A 22,865-nucleotide genomic window follows, 5' to 3' on the forward strand; every position below is an offset into this window, starting at 1 on the left:
ATCTATTATACCCACATTTGCATTGTACTTTTCGCTGTATGTCTCATGTGCATTATTTCTTGCTAGCTACTGTGACCTCTTGGCTGTTCCTGGAATGCTCATGGTTTCTCACCCCATTTAGGTCTTCAGTGCTACCTACTCAACAAACCTTCCCTGAACACCCCATTTAAAATATGTAACCTCCCTCTACCTCTCCCCAAATTCTCAATTCCCCTTCTCTGCCTTATATATACATTCTTTCCTTAGAGCTTAACACTATCATATTATTTTACTTCTTTATTTTCTTACCAGGCTCTCCCAGTTGAAATGTAAGCTCTATGAGGTAGGGACTTGTGTCCATTCTGGTCACTGCTACATCATCTGTGGCAAAACAGTGTCTGGCACATAGTAGGTACTCAATAAAAAATAGTTGACCGAATGAATGATGAATGAATGTGCACAGCCATCCTGTGAGGTAGGTGGGATGGAGGTGATTCTCTCTGTGTTATAGATAAAGACATTGAAATTTGAGCGAAGGATCCTGTTGGTACAAAGATGAAAAAAAATTTTTTTTTACTTTAATTGTTCAGTGCTAAGGAGAAAACAGCAGAGGGAACTTGATTCATTACAGTGTGTTCTAATCAAGTGAAGGTTAAATGATGCCCTGACGCAGTAGTTCAAATAGAGAAAGTGGTAGGAGAATTCAGTCATTGCCTGGCACGTGGTGATACAGGCATCCGAAACGCAGAAAGAACCACCTGCTTGATTACAGTCAGAACTAAATAATGCTGGGAGTAGCAATTTTGTTTCAGCAAATAGCAACAGTTACATTTAAATTAGTGTGGCTAATTTGAATCTTACTGGTTTTATAGTTTCTTTTAAATAGAATTTGTAAGCTTTTAAATAGAATTTGTAAGCTTGTTTTCATTTTATAGTTGATTGTAAACCTTAAGAAGTTTTGTGCCTAGTTTCATGTTCATACACATTTAAGGAACATTAAAATAAAAATTAAGTAACTTTGTGAGGATTTGTATCCTTTCAAAAGGAACTTGCTTAGTATTCAAGATAGAGAAACATTGTTTCAGAAGATTCAAATCCTCTTCTCACTGGAGATAAAAAGGAGGAGTTGCAGAAAGACGTTCTTAGAACAGGGCTCAGAACTTTATTACCAGGAGCTTAAAGACTGTCTGGTGAATCCAGCCCTGTCATTTTGCAGATAAGTAAACTGAAGCCCAGCGAGCTCAGGTCTCCTGGCCTTGTCCTGCTTCTCACATAAGGATATCTGCCCCTAAAAGCTATCCCATCATTTCCATGGAAATGATCTGGACAGAGTGGCTTTTCAGCTAGTGGCTGCTGTAATTGGTAAGGCCAATGCTGTGTTGTGGGGGAGGCAGAGGGTTAGGCATCAAATTGGGGGTTACTGATTCTTCCAATCTATGAACATAATAAATCATCTTTCCATTTATTTAGGTCTTTACATTCTCAGCTGTGATTTGGGTGTGTTGCTTTGATTTTTCCTGGGAACAAGAGACAGCTGGGGAAGAGCTCCCAGCCCTCCTTGGAGGGCCCAGGCTCTTCAAGGGTAGCTCTCAAGCCTGACTAGCTCTGCTCCCAGAGCTGACCTCAAGGTAGCCATCTAAGGTAGAGATTTCTGAGGGTCCAGGTTGGTTTACCCTGGGTATCTGGGGGAGATATATATGCCTGATCACTAGGGAGAAGAGTGTACCAGGCCTGGCACGGTGGTGCATGCTTGTAATCCCAGCACTTTGGGAGGCTGAGGAGGGTGTATCACCTGAAGTCAGGAGTTCGAGACCAGCCTGACCAATATGGTGAAACTCCATCTCTACTAAAAAAAAAAAAAAAAAAAAAAAAAGAGTGAACCAGACAGGCCAGATATTCTCTCACCTGAGACCCTAGAGCTGGGCAGAGCATGGGAAGCACAGGAACTTTTCTGCCAGCTTCTTATTAGAGATCTCGCATGAGGGAAACTGCTGAGTGTCTCCTGCCCTGCCTCACTGGTCTCTGGTGGGAGGGAGGGGAATTGGCCCTATGGCAAACAGTTCCAGTGAAGCAGAAGCTGGTGCGGAGGAATTCATCCTGGTGGGCGATGGCTGAGTGCCGCTGGTTGGGGCATCGGAGTAGTGACAGCCAACTCAATTTCACCACCACGGGCTTCATGAGCTTCTCAGGAGGCCCAAGAGTTTAGGAAATGCTTGTGTGGACTATGGCAAAGGACTGGCCTCCCCAGGCCTCCCATGGATTGATGGAGAAACAGGCAGTGAGACGGAATTTGGCTAATGCCATTTTTCATTTCGTGAATATTGAACTGGAACACCTATTGTGTCCTAGGCCCCGTGTTACACTGAGTGGGGGAAAGAACAGGGTTGAGGCTTCATAAAGACAGTGTGAGAGAAAAAATGGACAAAGGACTAAAATAAAGCAAAGTATACTCTCTTAGTTACAAATGGTATGCTATGGGCGTTTGGGGAAGAGAAGTCTATTAACTATATTGCTACTGGGACTGGGGACAAAACTGAGGTTTCTGATTTCCCAAGCCCAAAACCCAAAAAACTATAGCGATTTATTTCCTACCTCCTTCTAGCATTCTACAAACGCTCTAATGACTACCATGCCCTGGGCTCTTAGGAAGAGCTCATAGGAGCCTATCACCATTAGGCTGTAAGGTTAGAGAAGAACTCGGAATACAAGGAAGGCAATGGCCAGATATCTGGGTGGGAGGTCCATAGTGCTTTTAGTTTCCAGAATCTTGCAGATCCTATGTGTCTGTTTCCCCACAGGGCCTCACATGGTCAGTCACCCATAGCAGGGTGGAAAAGAAACTCATGAGCATTGAGGTGGCCTGCTGCATGCCAGGCATGGGGCTGGCACTCTCCCTTTATGTCACCTCATGTGTCATGTGTCAATTCAGTTCTTTTTTTTTTTTTTTTTTTGAGATGGAGTTTCACTCTTGTTGCCCAGGCTGGAGTGCAATGGTGTGATCTCAGCTCACCACAACCTCTACCTCCTGGGTTCAAGTGATTTTCCTGCTTCAGCCTCCTGAGTAGCTAGGATTACAGGCATGCGCCACCACATCTGGCTAATTTTTTGTATTTAGTAAAGCTTGTGTTATACTGAGACTAAAGTCCCCAGTATCATTTCACAGGGTGGTGGCCATGAGTGAGAAGATGGGTCAGTCTGTTACCTTGGTCCATCTCAGGACCTCACTTATTGAAAAGATAAGTTCATCAGTTATTGTTTCAACTTACTTCCTGACCATCTTCCCACACACTGTGGGCATCCTCACCTGTCATAACTCCCCCTCTTCTTTCCTCAGGCTCAGATGAAGGTCTTTCTTTTCTTTCTTTCTTTTTCTTTTTTGAGACCGAGTCTCGCTCTGTCACCCAGGCTGGGGTGCAGTGGTACAATCTCAGCTCACTGCAACCTCTGCCTCCTGAGCTCAAGCAATCTGCCACCTCAACCTCCCAAGTAGCTGAGACTACAGGTGTAAACCACCATATCTGGCTAATTTTTGTATTTTTAGTAGAGATAGGGTTTCACCATGTTGGCCAGGCTGGTTTTGAACTCCTGGGCTCAAGTGATCTGCTTGCCTCGGCCGTCCAAAGTGCTGGGATTACAGGCGTAAGCCACCTCACCCAGCCAGATGAGGGTCTTTGTTCTTGTTCAATGGCCCATCCCTTAGCCTGTGTCCTTGAACTCATACGGTCCTATCTCCTCAAGAACTTTGTGCTATCCCTCAACTTTTTTTTTTTTTTCTAGACAGAGTCTGGCTCTGTCACCCAGGCTGGAGTGCAGTGGCCCAATCATGGCTCATTGCAGCCTCGACTTCCCAGGCTCTAGCGATCTTCCCACCTCAGCCTCCCAAGTAGCTGGGACCACAGGTGCACTCCACCACGCTCGGCTAATTTTTAGTATTTTTGGTAGAGATAAGTTTTTACCATGTCACCCAGGCTCGTTTCAAACTCCTGAGTTCAAGTGATCCATCTGCCTTGGCCATCCAAAGTTCTGGGATTACAGGCATGAGCCACTCCACCTGGCTCCCTTAACTTTCTTTTGCTTACATTTTCAACTTTTTCCTCTTAACTGAATTCTTCTTCTCAAACAGCTCACATTTTCCAGTTTTAAAAGAAATCTTCCTTTGATCTCAGTACTTGCCTCTAGCTATTGCCCCTTTAGCTACTTCTTTTTCCCCTCTGTATTCAGTCTCCATTTATTCACTCCTAATGTCTCTTTAAACTTACAGGTTTCGCCACTCTGCCAAAATTCCATTGGCCAAGGTCACCAATGAATTTTCAAGTGTCATATCCAAGAACACTGTTTAGGCCTTATTTTCCAGACTATTTGAATATATCTGATATTGCCAATTCCTCTTACTTTGAAACTTTACTCCTTTGACCTCCACAACATCATATACTCCAGGCCCTCCTCGTTCCTGGATGACCATTTTCTTTATCTCCTTCAGGGGTTCTTGTTCTTTGCTGTCCCTTTCTAAGTGTTATTATCCAGGGTTCTGCCCTCTTCTCATCTCCACCTGGGCATTCTTCATGGGTGGTCTCCCGGTGTTAATATCATCTATATGCAGATGACTCTCAACTCTGTTTTGCCTGAGGTCAGGGCTATGCAGTCAAATTGCTTGCTGGACAATGGAATCTGGACATTCTAAGAGCACTCCAAATTCAATGTGTTCAAACTCAATCCATGATTCTGTTCCTAAATATTTTCCTCTTCTGTTCTATATTAATTTGTCGTAGTGCCACCATTCCCCAGATCATCTAAACTATAAACTCATGATTAAAGCCGGATTGCTCAACCTCAGCACTCTTGATATTTTGGGCTGGTTAATTATTCCTTTCTTTCATTTTTGGCTGGTTAATTCTTTCTTTCATTTTTTTTTTTTTTTTTTTTTTTCTGGACAGGGTGTTGCTCTGTCACCCAGGCTGGAATGCAATGGTGCAATCATGGCTCACTGCAGCCCTGACCTCCTGGGCTCAAGCAATCCTCCTACCTCAGCCCCGCAAGTAGCTGAGACTACAGATTCACACCACCATGGCCAGCTAATTTTTGTATTTTTGGTAAAGACGGATTTTTGCCACATTGCCCAGCTGGTCTTGAACCCCAGACCTCAAGCGATCCACCCACCTCAGCTTCCCAAAGTGTTGGGATTACAGGCGTGAGCCATCATACCTGGCCTGGATAATTCTTTGTTGTGGGGATGCTGTCCTATCCATTGTAGAATGTTTAGCAGCATTCCCAACCTGCATCCACTGGATGCCAGTAGGAACCCACCAGCTGTGATAACCCAAAATGACTCCAGACATCAGCAAATATCCCTTGCGAGGGGGAGCTGTTAAAATATCCTAGGGTTGAGAACCACTGGGGTTAAAGGCATGGGTCTGGGAGTCACATGTACTGGTGCCATTTTGGACTAGTTACTACCTCTCTAAGCCTCAGTTTGTTTTCTCTATAAGACAGAGAAACACCCCATAGGAGTAACTTAATATAGGTAAAGTGCATGGGATCTCTCAACAAAAACACTTATCTTTTCTCCAGACTCCTAGGTCTTTCAGTTTTATCCCCTAAGTATTTTTGGTCTATCCACACTTTTCCATTTCGACCTGGATAATTGCAACAGCTTTGCAACTGGTGTCAAAGCTTCCAGCCAGCCTTGCTCCCCTTAGATCCACACTCCACCTGGTACACGAGGCCTTCATGTCTGGCTGCTGTGCACCTCTCTAGCCCTGTCTCTTGCCCCTCCCAGCCTTGGATTTCTAGTCCAGCCACGTTGAGATGCTAGACATTCCTTTGTATACCATGCAGTTTCCTGTCCTTGTGCGTTAGCTTGTGCTGGTCCTTCCTTTTGGAGTAACTTCCCACACTCTTTATCTGGCCGACTCTCATTCTTTGAGGTTCACTTAAGTTTCACCTCCTCCAAAACGTTAAGCCTGGAGCCTCCTTTCCCACGGGGTTCAGTGCCCCTTGTCTGTTCCAACAGTACCCTTGTCAGATCTCTCTCCTTGGATCTAACTCGTGACATCATATTTTTGTTTCTCTGTCTGTCTGCTGGGCTGTGTGCGACAGGGACTATGGCTTTTTCATCTCTATATACATCTAGTACATTCCCTGATATGCAGATGGTGCTCAGCAAATATTTATTGAGTGAATGACTGGATACAGCACTACCATTACCCTCTGTGTTAGGTTTAGAGCCATAGTTTAGAAGCGGTGATAAAATAGTCCATCAGTCAGCTGTCTCTGTGGCTCAGAAGCAGCGCTTCCTCAGCCAGGGGCTTTTGGAAGGCATAGTGCTGCAGGGTGACACTCATATGAATATGTGTGGTTGACAAATGATGCAGCCAGCGATATCACCCGATATCTGCTCGTAACAGCAGCAGCCACTCTTCTGAGAACCAGGGGGCACTTTCTTCACCTTTTCCATGGGTGGCCTTTGAGGTATCCACCATCGCCTGGAGAGAAGGTAGAGGACAAAATCCAGCCCGTAATTCAGGGCCCTTCCTGTCAGTGAACTTCTTCCTCTAACTCCTTCACTCACTTCTGAATTGACATATTTGCATTTTTAAATTTAAATTTAAATTTAAATTTTTGCAGTTGATGCAGCCATTCATCCTATAAATACAGTCCTCCCTTGGTATCGGCAGGGTATTGGTTTCGGTATCCCCATGGATACCAAAATCTGAGGATGCTGAAGTCCCTCACAGTCAGCCCAGGTATCTGCGGGTTCTGAAGCCTGTGGATATAAGGGGCCAAATGCATATATGTATGCATATATTTTGAGACAGTCTTGTTTTGTCACCCAGACTGGAGTGCAGTGGTGAAAACGCACCTCACTGCAACCTCGACCTCCCAGGCTCAAGCTAGTCTCCCGCCTCAGCTTCCCAAGTAGCTGGGACTACAGGCATGTACCACCATGCCGGGCTAATTTTTGTATTTTTAGTAAGGATGGGGTTTTGCCACGTTGGCCAGGCTGGTCTGGAACTCCTGGGCTCAAGCGATCCGCCCGCCTCAGCCTCTCAAAGTGCTGGGATTACAGGCGTGAGCCACCGCCACCGTGGCCAGCCTCAAATCCATAAATTAAGCTCTACTATGTGCTGGGTGCTGGGGTGGAAGACTGCCACATCTGTTGTTCACAATACAGTGCATAACCTAGGAGAGGTTTATTTGCTACTGTTCTTCGGAACGGGATCCCATAGAGGAGCCTGCCAGAACGCGAGGCCTGCTCCTTCCCGGGCATTAGCGCGTTTAGACTCTCCTCTTACTAAGCCCAGGGAAAGGAGTCCTGGCAGGTGGCAAGCAGAAGTTAGAGCTATTTAGTCACTCCCGCCCTCCATCCTCCTCCAATGACAATAAGGTTTTGTTTGTCAGGCTTAAGGTTACAGGATTGGCCTGTGGAGTCCAGAAGCTCTTTCCGCGCTCTGCTCTTTGAGCCTCAGTTTCCCCATCTGTCAGGTGTGTGTATGTGGGAGGGGGACACGGAGTAGATCTACCTAGATCACTCGGGGCTGTCCCTTCTAGTGTTGAGGGTGATGTCGGGGTGTCTGTGAGGGGGAGGGAGGACCCCGCCACGCGAAGATAGTTTTGGCCGCAGCAGCCAGCCAAGTGTGCCCGCGGAGACCGGCAGGGAATTCGGGGAGGCCCCCCTGTGGAGCGGTCCCCAGAGCCCGAGGGCGAGCTGGAAGGGTTCCTGCCGCGAGGCGGAGAACGCTCGGTAGCCTCTGAGAGCAGTTTGCTGGCGAGAAACCGGGTTCCTGCAGGGCAGGGATCAGCCGGGTCGCGCCTTGTAGGGTGGGGGGGGGGGGGGGGGGGGGGGGGGGGCCGGGGGGGGGGGGGCGGTGGAGTCATGAAATTCCCAAGAAATTCCTTTCCATTGCCCCACCCCGCCCCCTTTTCTAGGATGCCGACCTGCCCAGACCCAGGTTCCCTGGGAAAGAGAAAATGAATGCTCTTCGGGTTTCCTCGCGTCCTTTCTCCAGCCCCCTCCCACCCCGGGGTTTGAAGCGCGCGTGGGAGCGCAATAACGGTGGCGGGGAACGGGTCCAATCCCGGCGGCTCCTGGGGCTCCCGAGCGCCCTGCCACTCAGTCCCCGAGCTCGGGGAGGCGTCTCCCGGGTTCGGTCCCGTTCAGCTTAAGCTGGCGTCACATGAGCCGCGGGGGAACGGGCACCGCGGGAGTAGGCGGGGGTGTGCGCGCCGGGAGGGGGCCGCCCAGTCCACCTATATGCGCCGCAGCCCGGCTGACGGATGCCAGGAATTCCCAATGAGAGGCGATGGGGGGAAGTTTGGGCAACTCGGCCTGGCCAATGGAGAGCCTCGGGAGGGCTCTGCCCCTTCCCCCCGCCCCCGCCCGCCTCGGCTCCCGCAGCGCGAGTGTGTCCGCTTAGCTCAGTGTGCGTGGAGATTAGGTTCAAGCGCCCGCCCAGAGGCAGGCAGTTCGCGAGCCCAGCCGACGCTGTCGCCGCCAGTAGCAGCCTTCGCCAGCAGCGCCGCGGCGGAACCGGGCGCAGGGGAGCGAGCCTGGCCCTGCCAGCCCAGCCCAGCCCTACTCCCTCCCCACGCCAGGGCAGCAGCCGTTGCTCAGAGAGAAGGTGGAGGAAGAAATCCAGCCCCTAGCACGCGCGCACCATCATGGACCATTATGATTCTCAGCAAACCAACGATTACATGCAGCCAGAAGAGGACTGGGACCGGGACCTGCTCCTGGACCCGGCCTGGGAGAAGCAGCAGAGAAAGGTTAGCAGCCGCCCCCGCCCGCCGCAGCCCCCAGCCCCCAGCCCCGACCCGCTCTGCCCGCCGGGCTGTCGGCTCCTGGCTCTGAACCGGTTCCGGGCGCGCACGGGAGGGGGCGGGGGCGGCGCGGCCGCTGCGAGGTGGGGTGTTGGGTTACAGGCGCCTGGCGGAAGCGGGAGAGCCCCTGCCCCGGAGCCCGCGAACGCCGGGCCGGAGCGCGGGGAGGTGGCGCCGCTGGCGGGCAGGTCTCCTTGGGGGTCCGTGGTCCAGGCCACCCTGCGGCTGTTGCAACCATCTCCGCGTGGGCTGTTCGCGGGGGCGGTGCTCTTCAGGCTGGGGCTGAGACCTCGGCTCGGGGCTGCTTGCTCCGGATCGATTTTCCCTTTTCTTCCGCCCCCGGCCACCTCTCCATATGGCGTGCGGTGGCAGCGCCGCTTCCTGGGCCGCCCTGGGTTCAACCTGAGCGGCGGGCCTCCCGGGACCCTGCGGCCCCCTAGGCGGAGGGGAGAGCGCCGGAGAGATCGGCGGCCGCCTCCAGATCTGCCTAGAGAAGGACCAGCTGGAGTGCGGCTGGGGCCGAGAAAACTGGGGGGCGTACGCGGGCTCCCCCGCGGGCCCTGTGGGGGCGGGGTCAGGACTGCAGACCGTTTTATTGCTTAACTCAGTGGGTTGGAAGCTGTAAGCCCCACATGGGCTTGCGTCTACGTCCTGCCCCTCCGGCCCCCGGGAAAGGTGGACAGCTCGGTTCGAGTTGAGGGGCTTCAGAACGAGGGTCTGTCTTAAGGGATATTTGGGGCCAGTCACTGGGGATCCCTACTTAGCCACGGAGCTGCATCCCAGGCAGGCGCGGTGTGCCGGGTGCGCGCCCCGCCACGGGAGCTGGGCTCGGAGCTGGCGATGGGACCCGGGCACATTGGCCAGTGGCAGGAAGAGGTCAGAAACCACTCGTGGTGGTGGGGGGAGGGCGCCTCAACCCTACCGCTGCTTCCTGCCTGCGCTGTCCCGTGCCCCCAGGCGGCCACGTACCCTGAATACCCCTTTCCCTCCCCCTCCTCCTGGCTGCCCGCTTCCATCCGGTCCCTCCCCGTTTCATACCCTCCCCACCCCCAGGCTGATCTGGGAATGGGGTTTTGGGTGGGGGGGGGGACAGGATGGCGCGTCCCTTTGGATAGTGCGGTTAGGGCTGGGCTTGAGGGAGAACGTTCATGTCCAAAAATGGTAACATTCATTCCCTTTTTTAAACTTAAAAGGGGGGTAGTTTATAGAGCCGACTGAAGTTTTTTTTTTCAGCCAAAGGCATCCTGTATTAGCTCACTCAGGAATCCTAGGCCCTGAAACGGAGCCCTTTTACTCACTTCATCAGACAGGCAGAGGTAATCTAAAACACACACAACGGGCTTCCTCAAAGCAGGATGACCTGAGCCGCGGTGCCCAAGGCCTGTGCAGGGCTGGGCCCTATACAGCGACATCGGTCATCTACATCGGACATGGAAAGGTCCCCTGACTTCGAACTGACTTCTTTGTAATGTGCCAGTTGCTTAAACTCCCCCTCTTCCTGTCATCTTCCTAGTAAGAGCTGAGGACTGGGGGCTGCAGACAGTCCCCCACTCACTTGGCTTATTTCCTGGGACCATGGGTGCTGTGGGTGGAACTGAAAAGTGAGTAGGTAATTTGGAGATCCCTATGGGGCACCAGGCAGAAGGCTCTTTAATAATTTCAGGGTGAAGCCTTCTTGAGAATAGATTTTAAATTAGAAGTGAGATTAGGGTGGTGGATTGGGGTCTTCCTTGGGGGTTAGAAGCGAAGGAGAAATCCCTGCTTAGGGAGCACCTGCTTTGTGCCTGGGAGGGGCAGGAGTAACAGAGCTGCCTAGGAACTAGGCCCCTGAAAGGACTGTGAGACCAAGTTCCTAGGGGACAGACACTGAGCACCTGCCTGAACATAGTATTTAATATTTCTGAATGAATGGATATATTAAACGCAGTTGGGGAGAAGAATATAGATTCCCAGGGCTCTGACCTGGGTGGCAGTGGGTGTGCCCCAGGCCTTTGGGCCGCCAGGTAGGAAGAGGTGGTCTGGGAAATTGGGTTATCCTGGAGGCAAACTCAACAGTGCCAAGAACTGGCATTTGCTGATATGTGCCAGGCATGCACAAGGACGAGGAAACCAGGGCCAGAGAGGGGAAGTAACCAGCTCCAAGTCCAGACTGTGTTTGGTGGGGCTGGGGTGCAGCCATGTTTGGGACTGGCAGCTTCCCCTCACTTGTCCCTCCTTGGCAAGGGAGGCAGGAAAGCTGGGCCTGGCAGCCAGAGCCAGAGCATCTCGGAACCAGGAGAGCCGACACGTGCTTTGGGCGGGGTTGGTGGAGGAGGGCAGAAGGAGCTCTGGGCCTGACTCTGAAGATTCCGATTCACATTTTTTGTTTGTTTGTTTGTTTCCTGTTAATTCTCTAGATTATCTTTCATGGGCCTCAGTCTGCAGAATTTCTGGCCTGCCTAGTTCTCAGCAGGGTGATATTAAGGAGGTGGTATACAGGTGAGGGATAAGACTTAAGGTAAACGTGTTGCTTTTGACACTCTTTCTACGGACTGGGAGGCGGGGTTTGTGTGGGACCAGAGTCCACAAGTGGACAGAGGCTGATGGTTCCAGAGGGAGGCAGGAGAGTGAGTGTGAGGAGGGGAAGAGGAGGACACAGTGTAGAGGGATACAAAGGTCACCCTGTAGAATGCAGAAGACCCTCTTTTTAGCTTTGATGCAACCATGGCTATTTGTGAGACTGGGGAAGTCTTTCCATTTCATCGAGCTTTTATTAGATCATTCAGCAAATACTTTGTGAGCACTCATTCTGGGCCAGACATAGTTCCAGGTATTAGGGATGGGGCACTGAGCAAGACAGACCAAGTTCCCGTTCTTGTGGCATTTCCATTAGGTTTCCTCCTCTGTAAATGGGACACATTTCTGCCCGCGGAGCCCTCAGGACTCTTCTGGGGAATCAGGTTAAATGACACATTGAGAAATGCTTCCTTGGTGAAAGTATTGCCTGATGTGGAGACAGGGAGAAGTCTGTGCAGGCAGGAGGCATGACTCAAGAAGCTGCACTGGCTTGGCCGAGGTTTGTCCCTCTTTCAAAGAATGCTTCGGTACGGAGTTCATGGGCTGGTCGCCATGCCTCCAGACACAAAATGCAGTTATCTTCCAGACAGAGCACGTGGATTAGAGGCATTTCTTCTGCTTTTCCAGGTTTCATAATCTTCCTGATCTTTGAGGCTGGGCTCTGAAGTCACTTTTCCTAGGAGTTGCTGTTATTTTCAGGGTGACCACGGCCCCCAGTTTTCTCGCTTATGTAATTTCGCTCATGTTCTTAGGTGTATGTGTGTACCCAGTGTAGGTCAAGCTGGAGAGAGCATCAACTTGGTGTAAGATCCTGGCTCTATTATTTTCAGGCTTGGGACCTTGGGCAAGTTCCTCTCTGAGTCTCCAATTCCCTACTTATAAAAAAGAGCTAATACCCACCTTGCTGGCTTGATGCGAGCAGATATGTAAAATGGTAGCTTCTGCTGTTAAATTTTATTTCCTCTCCCTTGTGAAGTCCTAGAGATTCTGGTTTCATGTGTGTTTCCACAGGTGCCAGCCTGCGGCCTTTTACATGTAGGAACTTAATCAATACTTGTTGAGCGAATGGATGTTGAAACAGAGAGGCAGTGTTGGCAAGTGAATAGAGGTGGTTGTGAATAAGACCCACATCCCGATTCTGCAGACAGGTGAGGCTAGGTCACAAGAAGAGGGACACGTTGTTTGCACTTCCTTCTGGACAGTGAGGCCATTGCAGGAGCTATAGCCAAGGCCACCAGTCAAGGTGGAGGACTACAGAGAGAGGAGGATCTGCAGGCTGTGTTGGACTTGGACACCCCTTTTCATCTTCTCGAGGAAGGCCTGGGGCTGGGCGCCTGGCTGGGGGCCATAAACCATCAGTCTGGCTCAAAGACTTGTCACACAAGACCTGGGGGCCTGGAGCCAGGGTGGGGCAGCCAGAGCCTGAGATGTGGCCTAGTCACAGATGTGCTACGGTGGGTCTCTAGGAAAGAGCCCAGCCCTTAATAGGGTGAGAATATAGATAATTCCTTCTCATGAAGGCAATCAGTAGATGTTCATTAAACCCCTGTTAGGTATCAGATGCTCTGCTTGCTGTGTGGAGTGTGGAAATGATGGTTTAGGTAGAGAGGGAACCAGAAAGATGCAGAGTTGCAACAGGCTCTGCCAATAATGGCCATTGGCAGGAGCTGGTGGAATTGGAGGTGCATCTCAAAGGAAAGCGGTTCTGCTGGGAGCCTTACCTTTCCCTGGCATTTCAGCCGTGTGTGTGTGTGTGTGTGTGTGTGTGTGTGTGTGTGTGTGTGTGAGAGAGAGAGAGAGATGTAGGACAGGGGTGGGGAGAGGGGAGATGCCTGAAAGGGCAGAGAAGAGCAACAGTGACTGTCCATGCTGGGGAACACCCCCTCCCATTATTCTCCCTTATCATTTTTCTATTATAGTTCAAAATTTTTAAATTTATGTTTTATAGAGATGGGGGTTTTGCTGTGTTGCCCAGGCTGATCTTGAACTCTTGGCCTCAAGTGATCCTCCTGCCTCAGCCTCCCAAAGTGCTGGGATTACAGGCGTGAGCCACTATGCCTAGCTTCATTGTTCTTTTCCATTTGCTTTGTCCCTCCCGGAGCTGACCTCTCACCTTTCTGCGAGAGGTGGCCAGGCTGTCTGGACAGGTCACAGACCAGACTCTCAAGTCCACACCTCTCTACAGATACTGTTGGGATCATCCCAGCCAGTTAACCCCACCTGAGTTGCCTCCATGTGTAACCCACCTGTGGGTTTCCTGGACTCGGTATGGAGCCAAAGGGCACCTTCCCCACCGGCCCTGCTTTTATGCCCTCTTTAGAGTGCATAGAGAGATGTTGGTAGGCCCATGTCTCTGCAAGAGGGGCCTGTGCGTTGGGCTGAGTTACTTGCCATGGACACTGGTGGGGTCCTGGAACCCACCAGCTGAGATGGTTTGGGCAGTTCTAGTCTGCACCTCCCCAGAGAGGTCATGGCAGAGAGTCCAGGGGCAGAGGAAACCCACTGAGCCTGCTTCCTTAGTTCTGGCAGATGGGTCAGCCCCCACAGGACTCAGGATTCAATTTAGCCCGGGGTTCTGGCTCCATCTTCTGCAGTGCCGGTGCCAGTGGCCTCCTAAGTACTGTTTGGCCAAACCTGGCTCTGACTGAGGCAAGTAGCCTTAGGAGTAGTAGGGACAAGAGACACAGCAAACCAGGGCTCAGAGCCACCCTGGAACCCCTTCTTCCTCCCTCTTCATGCATGACCAAGGTTTCTGTATTCGTCCATTCTCACGCTTCTAATAAAGACATACCCAAGACTGGGTAATTTATAAAGCAAAGACGTTTAATTGACTCACAGTTCAGCATGGCTGTGGAGGCCTCAGGAAACTTAAAATCATGGCGGAAGGGGAAGCAAACATGTCCTTCTTTACATGGCTGCAGGATGGAGAAGTGCAGAGCGAAGGTGGGGAAAAGCCCCGTATAAAACCATTGTATCTTGTGAGAACTCATTATCACGAGAACATCATGTGGGTAATCACCCCCATGATTCAATTACCTCCCACCGGGTCCCTCCCACAACATGTGGGGATTATGGGAACTACAATTCAAGATGAGGTTTGGGTGGGGACACAGCCAAACCATATCAGTTTCCCACCTATCCCCAGGCTGAGCATCAAGTCCAAGCTCCTAGGAATCCTTCCCTTAGCAGATGGGGGGAAATGGATGGAGAGGGTTGCTCAGGCTCCCCTTTCTCTGCCTCTCTTGCTTTCCCTCCTTTCATGTCATCCCAGGGGGTCATCTGGCAGGCGAGTCTGGTTATCTGGGCATGGTGAGTCTGGTCTAGTGATGGGCAGGCCCCAAAGCTGTGTGTGGCAACGTTCATGACCCCAACTGGCCCCTTCCGCATGCATCATTCTGCCATAAAGTTAACAAAATTCCTTTTCTCATAATATAGTGGCTCGCCCTTTTTGAGCACATGGTAATTATCAGCAACTGTCCTAAGGACTCTACATGCATGAGCACATCTAATGCTGTGAGACGGGTCCTCCTGTTATCCCATTTTGCAGATGAGAGAGCTGGCTTGGAGCAGCTGCAGAACTCCTCCAGGCCCACGCAGCCAGCATGGTGGAACCGGGATCTGAAGCCAGGCAGTCGGGCTCCAGCATTTGCACTCCTTCTCAACTTTGCTGTGCTGCTTATACAACAAATGCTTGCGTGGGTAGAACACTTAGCCCAAGACAAACATATACAAACAAAACAAACACCCCAGTGATGGAAATGTTCTGGAATTGGAGTAGTGGTGGTTTCACAACCTCACAAATATACCTGAAACCAATAGATTGTACGTTTTAAAATGGTGACTTTATGGCATGGAATTTTATCTCAATTTTTAAAAACCTAAGAAATTATTAACTAATATAAAGAAGAAAATGACAATTGCCTGTGATCTCACCTCCCAGAGGTAAAGAAGCATTCACAGGATTTCTGATGGCTTCTGCCATCCTTGCTCCTCTTCCCCTGTTTGTGTGTCACCTTCTCTGTCATGCCCGCTTTTTAGAACAGGGGTCCAGGTTCATGATGAGTGAGAGGAGTCTAGAAGAGGAAGATAAGGGCGGGAACTTTCGGACAAAGCGCGATGAAGGATGTGGCTCTTTCCTTGGAAGCTGACCAGGAATAGATCATAGATGTGCACAGGCAAACAGAAGACTGGGTGGGGTGGGGAGAGGGTGGCCTTCATATTCCAAGTCTCAGTCCTTGGGGAAAATTTCTCCCCGACCTCTGTCTATAAACCCTCTTGGCCTGGGATTGCTTCTCTCCGTGTGCTCTCCCCAGGGTTGGCAGGGTGGGAGTCCAAGTGAGTCAGGGTTTTAGCCAGGGGAAGGGGAGGGCAGGGCCAGGGTGGCCCCCAAAGGAGGCAGCTGCACCACTCTTGGAGGTTGCCTAGCAATCGTGGGGAAAGGTGACCTAGCCCACTATAGAGGCGGGAGGAGAATAAAAGGCAGCCAAAGATGGAAATCGGGCATACATTGCAGAGGATGCTGTTCCCCTGGAAACTGCCTCCTTGGTCCTTGGCTACAGCAGGCTACTTCTGGGGTGGGGATCTGTTCCCCATTAAGAGGGAGTGAGGTCTTCCCTAGGCCTGTCACCCACAGGTCAGGGCTGGGGGACCTAGGGAAACCCTTCTTGCACATGGAGTGTATGTCAGACGCATTTGTCAGTGGCTTCATTTAACGTTGACAACAGCCTTGTAAGATATGTGGGATGATGACACTTCATAGATGAAGATCCTGAGTTTAGAGATAGAGAACAACATGCTCACAGCTGCACAGTGAGAGAGGCCTAGAAATGAAGGTGCTGGCACCCTTGACCCTTAAAGGGAGCCATTCATTTTCGTTCAAAGCATTTCACAAGCCCAAGGTACTCGGAGGTAAATGTAAACACTGTCCACCTCCTGGGAAGGGAACAGAAGATGAGAGAGGGAAGGCTGGAAAGGTGTGTTACCTGTTTTATATCAACCATCCAACCAACCAACCAGCCAACCAGTATTTATTAACTATGTCTTTGTTTTCCAAGTAAGTACAAAGACTAATAGTTCACACTGATTAAAGGCTGAATGGTTTGGAGTACCTCCACATGTCAAACAACTCTTTGGGGAAGGGACTGTTAGTTTTCTTGGTACAGACAGGGAAATGGAAGCCCAGAGAGGTTAAGTAACTTGCCCAAGATTAGGCAGATTGACCTCAGAACCCAGCTTTTAACCAGAAGTACAGACACACTCTTTGCTATTAAGGAGTTTATGTTTGAATTGGGAGGCAAGGCTTATATAGAATTGAAATAAGAGAACGACTCATTGTGGCGCATTTTTAACATTTGTGCTTCCATGTGTGGCTTTCTCTCCAGTAATCATGGTGAGCAAACTTGTGAGGTCTTATCCCCATTTTACGTGCAGGGAAAGTAAGGCTCAGAAAGGTTAAGCGACTTTACCAGGCTTTCTGTAGCCTGGAAGTAGAGTTGGTTTTCAATCCAGGTCTTTGACAGGAGGGTCTGTGAGGTTTAAGGGGATGGACATAGGCCTCAGTGAAGGTACTTTTCTTGGTTTTAAAGGTAGTGAAGGATGCAAATTGTATTTCTTTGTGTTTTTCAGTTGAAGCAGTAACTGTCAGGAATAGACTCAAATCCCCTGAACCTGGAGGCCTCCCCAATCCCACGTTCCTGGTGGCCTCTTCTGGTGCTGACCCCAGCTTTTGGGAGCTAGTTTCCCTTGCTTTAAGATTCAGCAGCACCCTCCCCTTCTCTCTTGTTTTGGTTCCTTCAGTTTCACCTGTTCTGTCTGTCCTTCCCTTTGTTTAGAGAGTCTCTTCCTTTGTGGTCACCAGGGAAACCAAACAGGCTTTGAAACAGGCAGCTGAGGCTCAGGTTTATTTTGATTTTAAAAGCCTGTGCACGTGAAACCTGTAACGTCTGAGGTTCTTGTTTAAGCCTTGAGACGATTTAGAAAGTTGATGAGGGAGTGGGGGACTTAGGTTGGCTTTTGGCATTACAGGGCTGGGGAGTTTTTGTGCCAGGTCAGAGATCAGCACCAAGTGGGGGGCAGTGCCATTTCCTGAACCCCAGCTTTGAACTTTCCAGGCCTAAATCAGAGGCCCCAAATGTTCAGCTCCAGGCGGAAGAGCAGTTGGCTGGGGGAAGGGAGCATCCTCTCCGTTACCTTGTTTTTCCTGTTTCTTGGTGGTGTGTGATCGTGGGGCTGTTGGGAGCATGGTCACAAGGCCTGCGATTTGAGGCCAGGCCAGAGCTTGTAGGGGAGCATTTTTATGGGCCTGAAGATTTATTTTTTAAAAGCCATCTGCAAAGCTGATTATAATTGATGGAAGTGAGACAGCATCTGAGCTCTATTTTCAAATCATCTGTAGGTGAAATGACAGGAGGGGAGGCAACTTCAAGGTGGGTGGGCTCCTTCAGGCTGGTCCCCTAATGGAACTTGGCTTTCCAGGCTGGAAGAGGCACCAAGCCTTGCATGTGGGTGGGAGGGGATTGTTAAAATCAGACTCTATCTTTTCTCCTTATGTCTGATGTGGAGATGTCCAATGCGTAACAGCCTGTGGTTTGGGGATAGAGAAGTGGAGCTTTTAATTCTTCTGAGTCAAGTCTCGACACCCCCAATATGAGGGCTTGGTCCAGGAAAAGGAGGGCAGCCTCCACCGAGGTCCTCTGTCTTAACACTTGTATCTGTTGGGTCTGTGAGCATGGGGTGTCTGTCTGTCAGCGTTTGGCTGCATGTGTCTCTCTGGCTCCAAGAAGCCCCTCTGTTGTTTTTGGCCACCTCCTTGACCTTGGCAGAGGAGTGGCTCCCTTTTAAACTCTGCAGACATCCTCCAGATAATAGATAATGGCGCTTTCCAGTCAAGTTCCCGATATTTTGTAAGGGCCTTTCTTTCCAGGAACCCAAAGTGCTTTTCCAGACTTGGCCCTGGGAACTGGGAGATGCAGGAGGTGGCTTATGAATTGTGTTTTCCTGGAGGCAGGGAAATGGGGCCAGACCCCTGGTTTCCTGTCCTTCATCTCGGATACTGGTGGCTAGGGCTGCGTGGAGGTGTCTTTGCATGCATGAAGCCCTGAGGCCTCTTATTAGAAATCTGCATATTTTCCCAACTTTAGCTCCAAATGAAGTTTTGCTTTGTAGCTTTCTTTTTCTCTTCTTTTTCCTCTTTCTCTCTTTTCTTATATTTAGAGGTTCATTGTATATAGTTTCTTTAAGGAATGCCACATTGGGGTCTCAGTTATATAGTGGGCCCGTGTGCCACTCCCTCATTGAGGCTGCTTGGCATGGGCAAGGAGGCCACAGTAGCACCCAAAGGTGCCTGGCTGGGGGGCCTGTACCTGACGCCTTTTCCCCAGAAGCCACTGGTTCGGAAGCAAGCTCAGCATAGGCCAAACTTGCTAGCCCCAGGACTGTTCTGGGAATATGGAGCTGAGCATCCCTGCGTCCCCCTGCCCTGCCCCGCCCCCCAGCAGCAGCCAGCCCTGGTACTGTGCTTTCGGCCAGGCACATTTCTAAGTGCTTTACTGATATTAATGTAATCCTCACAATACCCATATGGATGGCTTAGTGGGAGGTAAAGGCCATTTGAGGGTATTTGGAAAGACCTGAAAGGTTCAGGTGGTTACAGCAAGTATTTCTAGATTTTCTGATCTTGAAGCCAGTTCACAAAGACCATGTTGGCTTCAGATTTTTATTTTCAGGAAAGAGTACCTTGTAGAGTTGCGACCCCAGCGTTCTCCCTGATCCCGTAACCTTCCCTCACTGGAGTTAACCGCTGTTCCAAGTTTGGTGTTTTTGTTCCTATACATTTCTTGCCTATATAGCTGTCTGTATCTTTGTGCCTGTTTTAAAACTTTGTGTAGATGGGGTCATACCCAGTGCATCACTCTGTTCATTGCTCCTTTTGCTCCCACCTCTCCTTTGCCTTGGAGCTGTAAAGGTAGACCTGCGGGAGCTCTGCCATCCCTGTTTTGTGGCTGAGACTGCTGAGTTCCAAAGCACTTGCCCAGGTCACACAGCTCTTGTAGGTGGCAGGTGGGACTGAACCCGGCTTCCTGCCTCTGCGGTGGCGTTTGTATGTTACACCTGCCGCCCTGCACCCCGCCAGAGTTCAAAGACTTGCTGATGTTTGATGAGGGAGGGCAGGAGACGTCAGTCTCAGTATCTTACTCTCTTTCCACCCACACGTGTGTGTGGCATCTGGTGTCCGTATCTGTGGGTCCCTGGTCCCTTGCCTGCTGCCCTCTTTTCCTGGGCTTGAGATTCAGGTTCCTAGGGACCTATGCCCCGTTGCCATTTATTTTGCCTTCCAGGGTAGTAGTTGTGCTGTTATTACTTCCTGATAAAGCAAATATGTCATGACGAAAAGCTGCAGTGAATTTGGGAATGCTTCTAAATGAGTTTATATTTCATGGCTCAGCAACCTATTGTGCCATTTGGAAGCTGGTTGTGCTCTGCAAGACAAGAGACTGCTCTGGATATGAGGCTTGGGCTGCGTGTAGAGTTTTGGAAGAGGCCAGATATGGGGAGCCACGATGAGCCCCACTCCGCCAGGACCATTCCTAGGCTTCTTTTTTTTTTTCTTTTTGAGATGGAGTCTCACTCCGTTGCCCAGGCTGGAGATCAATGGCGCAATCTCGGCTCACTGCAAGCTCCGCCTCCCAGGTTCGAGCCACTCTCCTGCCTCAGCCTCCCGAGTAGCTGGGACTACAGGCGCCCACCACCACGCCCGGCTAATTTTTTGTATTTTTAGTAGAGACGGGGTTTCACTGTGTCAGCCAGGATGGTCTTGATCTCCTGATCTCGTGATCCGCCCGCCTCAGCCTCCCAAAGTGCTGGGATTACAGGCGTGAGCCACCGCGCCCGGCCGACCATTCCTAGGCTTCAAGGACAACAAGTGGGGTCTCAGTTGAGTGGCCCTTGTCCCTGCCTGATTTCCCGGCTCTTGCCTTCTTATCTTCTGGCTCTCAGCCACTCAGCCATTGCCTTGCCCAGTTAGTACCTGGGCTAGGAGAGTCGGAAAGGACAGATGTGTGGCAGCCTGCCTGCCTTCATTACACTTTCTTGGGGCACTGTTGTGAAACTCCTCTCTAAAGACATTTAGAGGATTCTCAGGGGATGTCACTGATCTGTAACTGATCTGAGGCTCCTTAGATGATCAAAGGTGGATTTGTGGAGTCTCCTGGGGTCCCCCTAGTAACTGGCTCTCAGGAGCTCCCTGATGAGCTCATCCCAGCACCCCAAAGAGCAGGTAAGCAAGAATCAAGCTTGCACATACTAGGTATTCACCGAGTATCCAGTGTTGATGAATAGTGGTGGTGAGGGCCTTTGGACAGGAGTGTGGCAGCTGTAGTCCCACAGGAGACAACTGAGAGATGCTGAGGGCCTGGGTGGTGGTGGTCTGAGTCACCAAGGACCACCCCAGAGATGAGGTTGATTCCTGGGACCAGGGCAGAGGCCCAGTTGGCTCCTCAGGACTCAGATGTGTGTCCTGGAATCAGAAGGAGGTCAGGGGCCAGGGAAGCTGGCCTTGTCGTTGGGATGAGGTCACAGCCTAGGATGACCTCAGCCCCTGCCATGCTGCTCAGTGCCCCTCTCCGAGCTGGTGCCTCCAATGGCAGGCTGGTTGGAACTGGCACAGACCTCCCAGCTCCCTACCAGCCAGCCTAGCTGCGTTTTTTCTTTGGCTAGCTGCCCATCAGATTCCAAGGTGCTGGCCATACTGACATGTCCCTCTGCACCCTGCCCCTTCCTCTCTGGAGGGTGGGGTTATTGCATTTGGCTGGGCCCTGTTTCAGAAAATCACAGGGAATTTCTGGTCCTTTTGTGTGTTTGTGGACCTTAAAGGAAGTAAAACCTGGGTCTTGGTTTTCCTTCTCCTTCCAGTCCCTCTGCTGAGGGTTCTCTCTGGAGTGTTGGACGTCAGCAGCCCGCTGTCTTTAGCCACAGTATCCCAAGGGGTGTGGATCCAGATAACTGTGGGGCCTCAGCAAAGCTTTCACCTGCCTCCTGCTCCCTTTCTGTTGGGACTTTGGGAGTGGCATTTGGGAGTGGGGATACGTGTGAAAAGACTGTCTTCTTTGATTTATTAGGCCAGAGAGTTGTTTGGCAGAAACCTATCTTGTCCCCCAGGAACAGGAAGAATGGTTATGTGTTAGGTACCGGGGCCTCAGGAGACCCGAGGTCTTGTCCTAGTGCTGCCTGTGGCCACTTTGTGATGCTGGATAAGTCACACCCAAAACCACCTATAAACCGAGAAATTGGATGGTAGGATGGTGGTGGGGCTCTGTTCTAAAGGCTGTACTTGGATTATCACATGCAGATGATCTCTAGGGTCTCGGGTGATGCCAACATTCTGTGTTTCTGCCCCCTTGGACACTCAGCAGAGTCAAGCACTTCTTTTTTTAAAAAACAAAATTAGTTACGTTTTTATTTTTTGAGGCAGGGTCTCGCTCTGTCAGCCAGGCTGGAGTGCAGTGGCATGATCTCAGCTCACTGCAGCCTCTACCTCCTCGGCTCAATTGAGTCTCCCACCTCAGTCTCCCAAGTAGCTGGGCCCATAGGAGTGTGTCATCATGCCCGGATAATTTTATTTTTTTGTAGGGACAGTGTCTTGCTGTGTTACCCAGGCTGGTCTCAAACTCCCAGGCTTAAACGATCTCCTGCCTCGGCCTCCCAAAGTGCTGGGATTACAGGCATGAACCACCATACTCATCCGAGTCAGGCACTTCTAAAGGCGACCTTGCAGTTGACTCCTGGGCTTCGTAGCCTGGCCCTGAAGTTAACTATTCTGCGAACATAGCTTCTTTAGGAGCCCTCTGTGTCCTCAGCTTTGAGGAGTTTGTTCTTACCCTCTAGGGAGGGTGCAAGTGGGGCCAGGTGAATGCGCTTCCTTTATAGACAGACCCAGAAGCCAGTGCTCTGTGTGTCCTGGGCTCTGCATTCACTCTGGCTCTGGAAATACCTGCTTAGGGTGTGGTCCTGAGTGGGAGGCCAGGTGCCTGGGGAGGGGAGAGTCAGGGAGCCACTCTCCCTTGTTTGGTGTTGGTGAAGGGTAACTTAGCTTTGCCTTCTAGCCTGGGTGCTCCAGGTGTGTCTGGGGGTGGGGATGCTGGAGGTGGCTCAGGAGAATTGCAAGGTGGACTGATCATAATTGGTCCTTTGTGTAGGCTTGGCTGACCCACAGGCCTGGTGTGAGGAGGCTGCTTGCCTGTGGGCTCAGTGGGTCTGAAACACTGGCTGGAGCCAGGGAGCAAGGCCTTCAGCCTGGAATCTGTCCAAGGGACTGGTGTCAATAGGTGGCCTTGTCTTTCACTTGTTTATTTCCAGAGCCCAGCTCTGGCCCTTCTCTCCTTTGCAGCAGTTTGAAGAAATCAATAGAATGCCCAAGCCAGAAGGGACCTGCACTGTCACCTACCCCTCTTCTCCCTCAGATAAAGGGATGAGGTCCATAGTGGTGATCTGATTTGTCCAAGGACAGTCTGCCATGA

General features: G+C 50.8%; 2 protein-coding genes across 5 annotated transcripts in view; one reads left to right on the top strand and one right to left on the bottom strand.

The window, feature by feature from the left end:
- Nucleotides 1–351: 351 nt before the first annotated feature.
- Nucleotides 352–8,639, bottom strand: LOC116456285 (uncharacterized). Its single transcript, XM_058429385.1, has 6 exons — nt 8,634–8,639; nt 8,177–8,246; nt 7,915–8,082; nt 7,500–7,760; nt 1,885–2,001; nt 352–479 (listed from the first exon to the last, which is right to left on the bottom strand). Exons 1-6 carry the CDS (start codon nt 8,637–8,639, stop codon nt 352–354), a joined length of 750 nt encoding a protein of 249 aa, XP_058285368.1.
- ACTN1 (actinin alpha 1) overlaps nt 8,390–22,865 on the top strand; it is a 105,501-nt gene continuing 91,025 nt past the window's right edge. For all 4 annotated transcript variants that reach the window (XM_032134793.3, XM_032134794.2, XM_032134796.2 and 1 more), the window contains exon 1: nt 8,390–8,742. In XM_032134793.3, the coding sequence (XP_031990684.1) occupies nt 8,638–8,742 (105 nt within the window). In that variant the 5' untranslated portion in view covers nt 8,390–8,637. The remainder of the gene's footprint in view (nt 8,743–22,865) is intronic.

This window comes from Hylobates moloch, unplaced genomic scaffold (genome assembly GCF_009828535.3).
Source record: "Hylobates moloch isolate HMO894 unplaced genomic scaffold, HMol_V3 SCAFFOLD_16, whole genome shotgun sequence".
NCBI lineage: Eukaryota > Metazoa > Chordata > Mammalia > Primates > Hylobatidae > Hylobates > Hylobates moloch.

Excerpts from the sequence above, each read along its gene's own strand:
- LOC116456285 (XM_058429385.1), bottom strand. Across the intron at positions 7,761-7,914 it reads GGGAACCTGGGTCTGGGCAG|GAACCCGGTTTCTCGCCAGC; the intron begins GTCGGCATCCTA and ends CCTGCCCTGCAG. Across the intron at positions 2,002-7,499 it reads GACAGCCCCGAGTGATCTAG|AGACCAGTGAGGCAGGGCAG; the intron begins GTAGATCTACTC and ends CCCTCCCACCAG.